The 14,155-nt window shown below is 42.6% G+C and overlaps 1 protein-coding gene across 1 annotated transcript in view; it reads right to left on the bottom strand.

Moving 5' to 3' along the window:
* The window catches only part of LOC136866029 (lipid droplet-regulating VLDL assembly factor AUP1), a 203,465-nt gene extending 192,401 nt beyond the window's left edge, over window positions 1-11,064 (bottom strand). Inside the window, exons 1-2 of the mRNA XM_067142643.2 lie at window positions 10,785-11,064; window positions 10,512-10,649 (exon numbers count right to left, since the gene is read on the bottom strand). Of these exons, the coding sequence (XP_066998744.1) occupies window positions 10,512-10,649; window positions 10,785-10,825 (179 nt within the window). The 5' untranslated portion in view covers window positions 10,826-11,064. The remainder of the gene's footprint in view (window positions 1-10,511; window positions 10,650-10,784) is intronic.
* Between the last annotated feature and the right edge of the window lie 3,091 nt (window positions 11,065-14,155).

Below are 14,155 nucleotides of genomic sequence, written 5' to 3'. Positions count from 1 at the left end.
AATCACTAGACACAGCAGCTTGTTTTACTCATTTTCAAAAATGAAGGCAAGAACTGACAGATCTCACATTTGAGCACTCTCACACATCACATTACTAGGAGAATAATGGACTGCCATGGAGGGCAAGAGAAGTAGAGGTAAAAATTCCATACCCAGTGTGTGAAAGTGAGGTTAGAGATCCAACATGGCGCGACTCAGATGACGTCACGTAACATTCGGCAGGCTTGCCAACTTATGCATTCATAGTGACAAGACCACTGGGCTGGATTTGTTATGTCCACAGAGTGACAAGACCATTGGGCTGGATGGTTTAGGTCTGAAGGAGTGATACAAACCACAGGTCTGGATTGGTTAGGTCTGGCAAGTGACTAGACCATTGCTCTGGGGGCAAGCAAAGGAAGCCTGGGGGTGTAAGCCCCCAGGTTAGAGCCGTGAAGAAGCCCTTAGGCCCCTAGTATGCCGAGTGACACCACAACTGGTCTGGATACGTTAGGGTAGGTTAGTGACAAAACCACTGGTCTGGACAGGTTAGGGTAGCTTAGGGCAAAGCTGTAGAGTCCGCTCCGCAATGTTAGTAAAACGAGGCACCACTATGTGCAGCACGTGAAGTGACTGTCCTTTGTTTAATACTTGTTTAAAACTTACTCCACTAGTGATGATGATTATTATGCTTGTTATTTTAAGGGGCCTAACGTCAATGGTCATCAGCCCATAATGGAACGAGATGGACGACATGATTTGATAATTAAAATTTTAAAATATATCCAGTGAGTGGAGTTTAAAAAATGGTTATGAGATTGAAACAATCAATGGATCTAATTCACAATGCCTTATTTCAAATAAAATAATAGAAAATACAGGTGACAAAGGAATAAGGCATTGCCTGGAATACACATATATATAATTTGAGTTAAAAGTTAAAATAACACATTAAAATACGCAACACAAACTAAAATAAAGTCAATGGGATAAAAGCGCAGTTAACACAAATACACTAGGACAAAGGACATCATTGCACACGATAAAAAAGACCACTACCCCTCTTAAAAAGGATCACGAGGTCTACGGACTGCTCGTCATCGCGCAGGATGAGGAAGATGGCACACGGGAGTTTTAGACTACGGCGCAGACCGACCAGGTCCACGCACTCCGCAAGGATGTGTGCCACGGTAAGATGATCGCTGCAAGTACACACCGGAGGGGGTTCTCCTTTCAATAAATGGGAGTGTGTTAGTATACTGTGGCCAATCCAAAGACGACATAACACTGCTTCTCTCCGAGAAGCCCGAAGGGAAGTCCTCCATACCTTTGTTGTACCTTTTATCGCTCTCAGCTTATTTGGAAGAGGAGTGGCCTGCCACTCCATCTCCCAATGGGACATAACCAGATGTCTCAGCTGAGAGCGAATATCACTTGCTGGAACCTTGCAAGGCAACGGGGGCAGTGTTACAGCCTCCTTATCTGCTAACTCGTTACCCTCCACACCCATGTGGCTTGGGAGCCACAGAAATGTAATTCTGGTGCCGGCATCCGAACACCCGGCCAGCAGGTCCTGGATCCGCTGCACCAGAGGGTGCTGAGGGAAACAAGTATCAATAGACTCTACCGAGCTCAAGGAGTCAGTACACAGAACAAAGTGTCGGCGCTCATCGGACAGTGTATACCGCAGAGCTTCACGGATAGCGTAGAGCTCTGCTGTGTACACACTACAGGTTTCTGGGAGAGCAAAAAGAAACCTATCAGTGTCAACAACGAATGCACAGCCCACTTTAGTATCTGCTCTCGAGCCATCCGCGTAAACGACGACTGAACCTGGGTACCGGCCAACAACGGACAAAAAGAGCCTCCGATAAATCGAAGGGCCCGTGTTTTCCTTTGGGCCAATGTGCAGATCCAGATTATTTCAGGACATCGTACTACCCATTGAGGTACCCCACTTGGTTGTCTGACAAGGCAAGGAACCGAAGGTACGTAAAACAATCTGTGACTGCTATCCAAGCGTGTTCCAACCGGTCGTATTGCTCGAGGACAAGCAGCGTACAGCCGACGGTGTCCATTGTTGAATATGCAAGGATAGCTTGGGTGAAGTGGCATCTGTCGCAAATTTGCAGCATACGTCAGAAGGAGGTGCTGGCGCCTCAGGTGTAAATGTGGCACACCAGATTCAGCGAGCAGGCTAGCTATGGGGCTTGTGCGAAAAGCTCCCGTCGCCAACCTAACCCCGTTGTGATGGATACTGTTCAATCTCGCAAGAACGCTTGGTCTTGCTGAGCCATATGCTGCACTGCCGTAGTCTAACCTGGATAAAATATGTGCCCTTTAGAAGCGTAGGAGCACCGTGCGGTCAGCTCCCCAATTAGTGCTGCTAAGAAACTTCAAGAGATTAAGCCTCTTGGTGCATTGCATTTTTAACTGCCGCAGGTGTGGCTCCCACGATAATGTACTATCGAAAAGGAGCCCATGTCCTCCCTACTCGGACACGGAATAGACGGAGGGACAAAAAATTTGCAATAAATAGCACCAAGTTACCTCGGAATCTCCACTGATGCAGGACTGAAAGGATGCCATATCGCCATGTGGTGTCATAGGACTTTTCTAAGTTGAAGAAAACAGCCACAAAATGCTGTTTGTGGAGAAACGCATCCTGGATGGAACTCTCCAGGCGTACCAGTACACAGAAGTGTCGGCGCTCATACCTCAGAGCTTCACGGATAGCATAGAGCTCTGCTGTGTACACACTACAGGTTTCTGGGAGAGCAAAAAGAAACCTATCAGTGTCGACAACGAATGCACAGCCCACTTTAGTATCTGTTCTCGAGCCATCCGCGTAAACGACGACTGAACCTGGGTACCGGCCAACAACGGACAAAAAGAGCCTCTGGTAAATCGAAGGGCCCGTGTTTTCCTTCGGGCCAATGTGCAGATCCAGGATTATTTCAGGACATCGTACTACCCACGGAGGTACCCCACTTGGTTGTCTGAAAAGGCAAGGAACCGAAGGTACGTAAAACAATCTGTGACTGCTATCCAAGCGAGGATAGCTTCGAGAGGCTCGAAAACCACATTGGTAGAAATAATAACAAGTTATTTTATTAATTTGACTACCTAATCAATACAATAAATCTTGTCTTTGTTGAATTACATTGACATGTTAATCAAAATGGTACTCTACATGTTTCGCCTTACATACAGGCATCATCAGCCGTGGGTTTAACCTTGAAATAAAATAAGGCACCTGATTTACATGTAAATAATATAAAACTCATTTATAAAAAGCCTTGAAGAGACTTGAGAGAAAATTAACATATAGTAAAAGACTAGTTGTTTTTAAATACTATGCTATGAGTGAGAAGTTTACATTTGGTGAAAGTATTTGCAATAGTGACACTGGAAGACTACTATTATAAGTAAAATGAATAAAGCAACAGTGTTATAGACAAGTGGTAAAAATTGCTATAAAATGGTGATGACTAACGGTTAGAACTAGATAATGAGAATGACTATCAAAATCGTATTTTTTAAAACAATGTTGAATAAAATAATGTTGAAAGATGGTCAAGTGACCTGTAATTATTTGAGATAAAAGTGCATGGTGATTAATGAACATAAGTTTTCATGGCTCATTGTATTAACATAAAGAAATAAATGAACTGGATTAAAGCCACTGTATATATATTTATTTAATAATAAAGCCAAGCTTTCAGCCAAATTGCATTGGCCTTCATCAGGGCATGTGAAGTTTTGCCTCCGGCAGTAAGCAGAGAAATTCTCCGAAGGAACGTGGAAGTCATGCCCATACTATCCACGGCCTACCCCACTAACTGGACTCAAGATCGTGGCGCTGTGCTGTGGTGGTTGGGAGGGAAGTTACTGATTCACCGCCCTCTGTCGACAGTTAGAGTGCGTCCCGCTGTGTCATGGTGGTGTTATGCATGTATTTCTCCAGTACAGGTCTCGATGTATTTGATAACTTGAAGCCGTCTTCCCTGTTGATGTTATTTGGGCGCAGCTCTATCTCTATGGCTTCCCTCACAAGACGAGCATAGAAGTCTTTTACAGGCGCGATGACCTTCGCCTGGTCAAAGAGGATTTCATGGTCTGTACTGTAGAAATGTTTTGCTATGGCAGACTGGCTTATAGCGTTCACCGTGGAGGATGAAAGAGCGACATTCTTTACCGACCTGATGTGCTCTTTCACCCTGATGCTAACAAGCCTTTTTGTCATGCTGACATATGAACAACCACAACCACATGGAAGTTCGTATACGCCCGGTGTTTCAAGATGTGGTTTTCCTTTGACTGGTCGAAACAGGGATTTGAGCTTCCGGTCTGCGGTGAAAACTGGAATTACATTGTACTTCTTAAGAATGCACCCTATTCTGTCAGTTATACCTGCCACGTAAGGAAGGAATACATTTTTCTTTTTGCTGTAGTCCTGGTTGGTACTATCCAAGTTAGGCTCCTTGATCTTCACAGCTCGTGTTATGTCTCCTGATGTATAGCCGTTTTTCTTCATGGATGTTGTCAGTTCTCTCAATGCATTCCAGCGGTTATCATTGTCTGCATCATTATTCACCCTAGTATTTAACGTTCGAAGGAGAGCTGCTTTTTGGGAGGGGTGGTGATGTGAAGACTTATGAAGGTATCTTTCAGAATGTGTAGGTTTCTTGTACATTGCATGGCCTAGTGTACCATCGTTCTTCTTGTATACTAACACATCAAGAAAAGGTAATTTACCTTCATTTTCTACTTCCATTGTGAACTTGATCTTACTGCTAATGGAATTTAGGTGGTCCAAAAATTCATTTAATGTTTTTGGAGGTTTCTTCCTACATGGGTAGTGCGCAGGTTTTCCAGGAGGAAAACCCACTGGCGCAGAATCAGACCCTCCAGGTGGAGGGTGTGAGATCCCATTTGTAGGAAAAGTGGAAGAACGCCTTTTAAGAGCGGTCTTCTTCCCAACCGTCGATTCTTGTTTAGACAGGCTAGGAGGTGATTTCCCAGCCCTGGTCGACAATGCTGCTTCCGCCCGCTTAGGCCCGCTTTCGCCGACCTCGAGAGGGAAGGAGACGCTGTCTACTGTCTTCTTTCCCTGCTGTGCCGGCGTAGGTTTCTTAGCCAGCACAGGCTTATTGGTGGTCGAAGGCCAGGATGGACCCGCCTTTGAGCTCGTTCTCTTTGCGGCATTGCTCACAGGAGCAACTGCGCCTTGGGCGTAGCGATCTTCTGAGAAGGTGTGTCAGTTGAAAATGAGAAACCTGGGAGAGACTGTGCTATCATGCTGAAGTCTAGTGTCTTGGCCGGTGCATTCAGAGAATTAAACTTACGCCACGCTTCCTGGTAGGAAAGACCATCCAGGGTCTTGATCTCCTGGAACTTCTTCTCACTCGGATAGGTCTGACAGTTCCGATCTTGAAGAGAATGAAGACCAGAGCAGTTAGTGCACTTGTACGGAGTTGTGCACTCCTCTGCGCCGTAAGCTACACTTCCACATGTACCACACGTAGACTGATTCGAGCAATGAGATACCATGTGTCCGAATCTCTGGTATTGATAGCATTGCATGGGAGGCGGGATGTACGGCCTCACATCACAACAATCGGTTGTTACCTTGACTTTCTCCGGCAACACTGACAATTAGAAGGAGACTATGTACGCACTCGTGGCAACGTCTTCACCGTTGACTTTGAGTGTGATACGCTGGACATGTGTCACGCCACAGTGCTTCATGTCTTTCATCAATTCATCGTCAGTGTTCAGAATGAGATCATGGTGGAAAATAACTCCACGAACCAGATTCAACGTTTTGTGCTCCTACACTTTGACGAGGATTTCGCCAAAGTGGTTGCACTTAAGCAACCGATCTGCTTGGAGCGCAGTGCTAGTCTTCAGAAGCAAACCACCATTGCGCATTTTCTTAAGATCCTCCAAGTTCACCGTATACACCTTTGATGTGTCGACTGAAGAGAATTTATCTGACCAACTTGAAATCGTGCCCATCGGTTCTGGTAGCAACCAGGAACCTAGGGAAGCTGGAATCCAGACTAATACACTGCGCTTGTTCCCAAGGGGTTACCCCCCTTAGAGAATCAAAATTTAAAGACTTGGGTAGCGAACTACCCGTGGAGGCAGGCGAAAGTTGTTTCGACACCATGCCCGAAATCATCCTCCCCGAATGCCACCCACTCCGATCAGGGGTCTCTGTAGCCGAACCAAGCAGCCAAGGCAATACCCACCTGGTCACAGCCAGTACTGCCCGGGATCCGATGTTGGACGATGCCTAATACGGGAGGACTGAGGCAATGAGCACAAGGACTCCCTTCCTCCAGTCACTCGCAATAACATTTACCCCATAGCGTGTACAGAGCACAAAATATAGGTAAAAATAAATAAAAATAATTAATAAGAATATGTCCTTCTGACATTCGGCTGTGCGGGGACCTGTGTTGTCAGGTGGATACTACAGCAAGGGTACACGACACTCCCACTTGCCACTTCCTGGGTGGTTACTGACACGGGCTTTCGAGCGTAGTCGCACATGTAGGAGGTCCATCTCCAAGCAGCACGCACATCAAAATTTGGAACAGATCTACAATTAACCCTCAAAAAAACAATAAAAAATAAAGAGGGGACCATGACCCTTTTAGTCACCTTCTACGACAGACAGGGATTACCTGTGGATGTATTCAGCCTCTCCCATCCACAGGAGGTCCAACACATTATACCAAACCACAATCCATCTCCGCGCCTAGGTCGCCCCTTTTAGTTGCCTCTTACGACAGGTAGGGGATACCGCGAGTGTATTCTACATGTGCGTCCCCCACCCGCAGGGGGGTGGTTTCCACTAGTAATGCAAAGGTAAGTAGAGGTGAGTTGAATAGCACTGCTGCAAACTGTTGGTTGTATATGGCTATATTTTTTTTCTTGCCGTGTGGACAGTATGCACCGCGGCGATAGAAAGGAGCCTCTCCAAGGGAGTGTGGCCCTGAAGGGGCCACTATTCTCAGGACAGAGATTGGCCTGGATGAGATAAAATACGTTAAAGCTAATAAAAGACCTTTATTTCTTGCCGTAAGCCCCCAGATTAAAGGAGGAATTAAGAAAGTGTAAGGTTAGCGTCCGACACCATGACACTTTCAAACTTCGCAGGCCTCTTTAGTCTTTTTTCTTTTGCAGTGGTGGGTAACATCGGCCAATACCCATGATCCTTGGCAGAAGTAATGGATAATGGAGCCTGGAACACTACTTTAGGTTATAAAAGTAAATCCTAGGGGCAGGTGGGTTGGACCCTGGCAGGCGGAATGAACACACCTCTCCTTCGAATCGTTTTTAAGTAAGAATAGCAGCATTGAAAGTAACATATTACATAACAATCCTTGCAGAGCGGACTGTACATTTCTAGCGTAGGTTAGTGACAAAACCATTGGTCTGGATATATTGGACAAAAATTACAGGAAATGAGAGTGAAATTGGTTCTCTTACATTTAGCAAATATGGCAGCCCTGTACTTGCACACAATGCGATTTTTGGAGATTATACAAAACTTGGCTGGCGAATAGGAACACGGCACGAACACTGGCCAATCAATAGGAACACGGCACATGGTCATATTCAGCTGGTTTACACAGTCTCGGTTTTAATTCTTCTATATAAGTAAGAATACTTCTAGGGGTGTCTGGCAAGCATATCTCTCCTTTCTGTTACTTAAGGTATCGTTGCACATCATATTTATATAATTTTTATCATACTTAAAGCTGCACACCGGGTATGGAAGCGGTACCGAAGTACAGGGAGACCAAAACGACAATGGTTAGACTCAGTTTCCAATGATTTAAAAATAAGAGGTATGGAACTACACAAAGTCAGTCTTTCAGTGCTCAGTCTGCAAGTGTCCATGATTTAACTAAGCATCTCCACAGACTTCTATTTACAAGCAGTTCAATGAAGTCTCTTTTATTTCTACATAACTTTGATTCATTAAAAAGAAAGTCTGACCACCGTTGCCACCTCCTATGTAAACAATTTTCCTCCATTTGCCTCACACTTTGTCTGCTGTCATTTCTTGATGGATACAGTACTTTTGTATCCATCTCTTGGCACAGGCCAGAGTAAAGTGTAGCTTCCACTGAAGTCCCAGTCTCATCCATGGCTGTGACAATATGGAAGCTGCTGGGGGTATGGGTGGTGCTGAGTAATGACATTTAGAGCACGACCAATGCATCTGAGTGTTAGGAAAGGTGTTGCTCATAGGGTCAGTCGTGCTGCAATAGCACATTCTAACCCAGTGAGGAAAGCAATGGCAAACTACCTCACTCCTCGTCCTGCTTAGTACGCCTCATTTCGGGGCTGCCATTGGTTTTTGTGGTTTCCTTATAACCGCATAAACTTTGGTGGTGCAATTTGAGGATCCAACCAGCCGCTGGGCTGATGACCTAACAGGCCTCACATGATCCCACCACTACAGCCAGTTTATGCATACAGCTTCATTCACTGAATTTATCCCTAACCTATCCTTTATCTTCTAATTCCAAGTAAGCTCCTGCCATTGTTCCCACCTAGAATAATTCCAGTTACTTTCACGTAAGTCACTTTCTACTTTCATTATGAGTCTATACTGCTTCACTCCTGTATAGTAAATAAGATTTGTTTTAACACAGTAATACTGTAAAATCTCATCATTACTCCAGCCCAGCTGACAAGACTTTCACACCAGCGGAACGACTGTCATTTGTTTACACGATTGCGGCCTTCTCAGGAAGGATGTTGTCAAGCGGTGCTCAGTGCTGTAAACCTCTGTACTTAGGAACTAATAAGTGAGTGGTGCTTAGATAGCTGGTGGTGGTGATTATTGTTACACGATTGGTGAGGAGTTGTTCTTGCTGTGCGGACATTAGGATAGGACCTGGACAAGACCCGTGATAAAGCGGCAAGCAAAGGGAGTTAGAAGCCTCAAAGCGGCCCTAGGCCTCTAGTTTCGTGTGGAAACACGGTTGGTCTGGACTGGTTCTTGCCGTGCGGATGTTAGGATAGGACCTGGACAAGACCATTGGTCTGGAGTGGTTCTTGCCCTGTGGACGTTAGGATAGGATATGGACAAGACCTGTGATATAGGGAGGAGAGCAGCGCGTTTGATTCTTACATTTTTATATTGCTGGGTTTGTTAACGAATTATGATTAACATTATTGACGGGAACAAGACCACGTGCCACTTTACATTGGCCAATAGGAATGCAAGTAGCTACTTCAGAAATAAAAATGGCATGTAATACTCTTTATTAGGTATAAAAGTAAAGGTACTTCTTGTGGCGGGATGTTGGGATCCTGGACATCTCAATGGACACATCTCTCCTCTGAGATGCACTCCAAGTAAGATTTCATTCATTTCCACTTACTTATAACATTAGAAATATGTTGTCAGCCGGGCTGCAGTAATACCAAAATCTCTAAAGATATTCATGTTTGATGATGAAACCTTTATTCTATCATGGTGAACTGATTACCAGGAACACGTGAAATTGCAAACACCATCTATAAGCTACAAATATGTTATTACAAGATATTAGAATCATTCTGTATTGATGGTTTTCACTTTACAAAGGAAAAAATTAAAAGAATCCTCCTAATTCAATACATCATATCACATAGTTCCACAGTTCCATAGTTGTAATAAAACTGAAAATGTTTTAGACTAAGAGGTACGCAACGTCACTTTGTGCACGTATTGTTCGTTTCCATCTGTATCATTTGTTTTAATTTCTTTTATTCTTAGGTTTAACATACTTTTTAGATTCAATTATGGTTTGTATTAACATTTTTTCACTGAATTCTGTCACAGCGAGTTGTTTATTGCTCCATCTGATGATGTAACTGTTGTATATTGTGCTGTTTTTATTTCAGTCATATCTCTTTTGTTTTTTCATTTGTTCCTTCATTATTATTTTTGGCACATTTTTAGCTTGTATTATGTAAATTTACTTTAAACCTTAAAACCTCCACCGCCCCACTCACCCTTATTTCACTGAAGATGGCTGAAATGAGTCGAAACATGTTTAAATTTCATTACGCCCTACTCCATATAATGATGGAACTATGTGATGTATTGAATTAGAAGGATACTTTTAATTTTCTCCTTTGTAAACTACAAATATGTGTTGTGAATGACAGTATATGTGAAACAGAAAATCAGTGGCTTCTCACCAGGTTGCCGCGGTTTGAATCCCGCCTGCAATGCCTGCTGTGAGACTTTTGAAATAAAAGACCACATCTCCTGGTTTGAAGTCCACATAAAGCAGGTCAGTCTTCTGTTAATAATTACAGAAACAGTTCAGTAAAGCGACAAGCTACCTTTCATTTTGTTCCATCACTAATGACACTGGAGGAGAGGGGATGTCATTGAAAGGTTCATATTCAGGCCAAACCAAACTGGGATAATTTAGGATCATAAGCCTTATAACCTACAAGTGGTTTATACACTGGGAAGAGAAAACTAGCAACCGGAAAACTTATCTTACCTCCTGACGATAGACAACTGTGGAAGTAATGCTGCAGCACAAACTGCCTGGAGAGCAATGAAGAGACGAATAACAGCAAGAATTAGACCTAAAGGAGAGTACAGCAAGAGTGTTACCACAGACCAGCCCGACGGGTACCTGGAAGTACAGCTTCTCAGTAACATATACCTCAACACATATCTTTTGAATGCATACAACAAAGTTTCAGATTAAAATGTATTTAACTTCATACAAAATGAAGATACTTTTATGATAAAAGTTTGAAGAACTTACCTGCTCTCATCGAAGAGAGTCTTAATTTCTACAGTCGACATATCTATTTGTAGCGCAACATTCGCTTAATAAGAAAAATAAAAAATATTTTAATATAAATGAGTTAATAATATACTGGATACTTCATTAGCCTACATCATGTGGAAGCCATATTGAACGACCATTACAACAGCTGTGACGACACTGAACTCATAATCTTTGCAAATTAAAAAATAAAAAGAAGAGACAAAAACAGATTTAGCTGAAGAGCTGAACATCTTTGGATTCTGTCTAGACAGGGTACCCAACCAACGACATAAAAGATATGGACTGCTATCTGCCGACCATCTTTGAATCTACTTGAATGACGGCAGCCATGACACTTACAGGCAAAACAAACGACAGCTGTCATTGCAGAGTGGCTGTACTCGGACAGACATACAAATTAAATTCGATATTCTTTATGTTTCATGCTATAAAATCGGCCTTAATTATGATACAAATCTTTTTGGATACAGGTATTAAAAGTAGCGTAGAAGATGTGTGATTGCAGTGTTTAACCAAAGTGAATAATTCATTTGTGGTAATGTGGCAATAAGACTGCGTTGGTTTAAAAGTGGCTCCATATTCCTGTTAAACAATATATATACTTGCTTTTCGTCGCAGCGACACCGCCTTATGACGACGAAAGGAAAGGCCTAGGACTGAGAAGGAAGTCTCCGGGGCTTTAATTAAGGTAGGTACAGCCCCAGCATTTGCCTGGTATGAAAATAGGAAACCACGGAAAACATCTTCAGGGCTGCCGACAGAGGGGTTCGAACCCACGATTTCCCGGATGCAAATACACAGCCGGGTACCTAAATAACAAACTAGAAATGAATTCATAAGGTGTATCGTAATGATGCAATATTTAATGCTTCTCTCACAGTTGTAATCCCAAGAAGGGGGAGTGATGATGATTATTATTTTAAGAAGAATTAAAACTATGCAACCATCCTCTATAAAACACTAATCAGTGAGAAAAATGGAAGGGATCCGACACTTCGAAAAAAGAACGTATCGGCCAAAGATAGACAAGGGCCACGAAGGGCGTGAAATTGAAAGACTCCCTAGGCTCTAATGCCGCCGGGTTCGGAAAGTAACAAATAACAAGTAAGTGGAAGCGACTCCAAAACTTAAGGGTCCCGTGGTCGCCAACCCTCCTTCCTTTGGGGGCCCCTTTAGTCGCCTCTTACGACAGGCAGGGGATACCGTGTGTGTTAATCTACCGACACAACCCACAGGGGGAGTTCAAAGGAAACCTTAAAGAAAAATAATGTGTCATAATTAGAATGGCCTATTGCATATGAAATTGGGTTTAGGCTAATACTAAAACAACTCGCGAATAGTTGATAATACATAGGGTCTACTTATGAAAGTAACTTTAACACCCTTCTGATACCCATTGGTGAAGTTAAATGCTGTTCACAACATGGGCATCTTGATAATGGAAAACGCTTATTATTACGAAGTAATATTGTTCATCTTCTTTCCAAACAAATGGCCGCCAGATTTGCTGCGCTTATTTCATTAAAAGTCCTATGATTATTAATTGTAACAGTGTTTTCAAACAACGTCTGAATTGCCACTATTAAAGGAATTCATTTTTGCATAAAAAAATAAACACATCTATACATGAATTGATAATACCGCTACGCTAAAGTGACATACGGCTTGCCCAGACAATCAATCAATCAGTCCTGATCGGCATTTAGGGCAGTCGCCCAGGTGGCAGATTCCTTATCGGATGTTTTCCTAGCCCTTTATTAAATGTTTTCAAAGAAATTGGAAATTGATTGAACATCCCTAACTCCCCTTCCTATAGATGAAACTTTGCCCCAATTCGTCCTCTTGAAATCCAAAATTTACCTTCATATTGTGATCTATCTTACATTTAAAGACGCCGCTCAAAATCATTCGTCTACTAATGTCATTTCACGTTATCTCTCCGCTGACAGCTCGGAACATACCACTTAGTCGAGCAGCTCGTCTCCTTTCCCCCAATACTTCCCAGCCCAAACTTTGCAACATTTTTTTAACGCTACCCTTTTGTCGGAAATCACCCAGAACAAATCCAGCAGCTATTCTTTGGATATTTTCCAGTTCCTGAATCAAGTAATCCTGGTGAGGGTCCCATACACTGAAACTATACTCTAGTTGGGGTCTCACCAGGGACAAATATGCTCTCTCCTTTACATCCTTACTACAACCCCTAAACACCCTCATAACCATGTGCAGAGATCTGTACTCTTTATTTACAATCCCATTTATGTGATTACCCCAATGAAGATCTTTCCTTATATTAACACCTACATATTTACAATGATCCCCAAAAGGAACTTTCACCCCATCAACCCAGTAATTAAAACTGAGAGGACCTTTCCTATTTGTGAAACTCACAACCTGACCTTTAACCCCGTTTATCAACATACCGTTGCCTGGTGTCCATCTCACAACATTATCGTGGTCACGTTGCAGTTGCTCACAATCTTGTAACTTATTTATTACTCTATACAGAATAACATCATCAGCAAAAAGCCTTACCTCTGATTCCACTTCTTTACTCATATCATTTATATATATAAGAAAAATAAAGGTCAATTAATACTGCCCTGAGGAATTCCCTTCTTAATTACTACAGGGTCAGATAAAGCTTCGCTTTTTCTAATTCTCTGAGATCTATTTTCTAGAAATATAGCAACCCATTCAATCACTCTTTCGTCTAGTCCAATTGCGCTCATTTTTGCCAGTAGTCTCCCTTGAACCACCCTATCAGATACTTTAGACAGGTCAATCGCAATACAGTCCATTTGAGCTCCTGAATCCAAGATATCTGCTATATCTTGCTGGAATCCTACAAGTTGAGCTTCAGTGGAATAACCCTTCCTAAAACCCAACTGTCTTCTATCGAACCAGTTATTAATTTCACAAACATGTCTAATATAATCAGAAAGAATGCTTTCCCAAAGCTTAAATGCAACCCATGTCAAACTTACTGGCCTGGAATTTTCAGCTTTATGTCTATCATCCTTTCCTTTATACACAGGGGCTACTATAGCAACTCTCCATTTATTTGGTATAGCTCCTTCAAACAACCAATAATTAAATAAGTACTCCAGATATGGTACTATATCCGAACCCATTGTCTTTAGTATATCTCCAGAAATCTTATCAATTCCAGGCGCTTTTCTAGTTTTCAACTTTTGTGTCTTAGTGTAAATGTCATTGTTATCGTATCTAAATTTTAATACTTCTTTAGCATTAGTCTCCTCCTCTATCTGGACATAACGTGGGGAAAGTGTGTGGAGGAAAGGGAACCCGGGTAGAATGTTATCCATGAATTAGGTTGAGGC

This window comes from Anabrus simplex, chromosome 3 (assembly GCF_040414725.1).
Source record: "Anabrus simplex isolate iqAnaSimp1 chromosome 3, ASM4041472v1, whole genome shotgun sequence".
NCBI lineage: Eukaryota > Metazoa > Arthropoda > Insecta > Orthoptera > Tettigoniidae > Anabrus > Anabrus simplex.
This window is presented reverse-complemented; position numbering and strand designations above follow the sequence as displayed.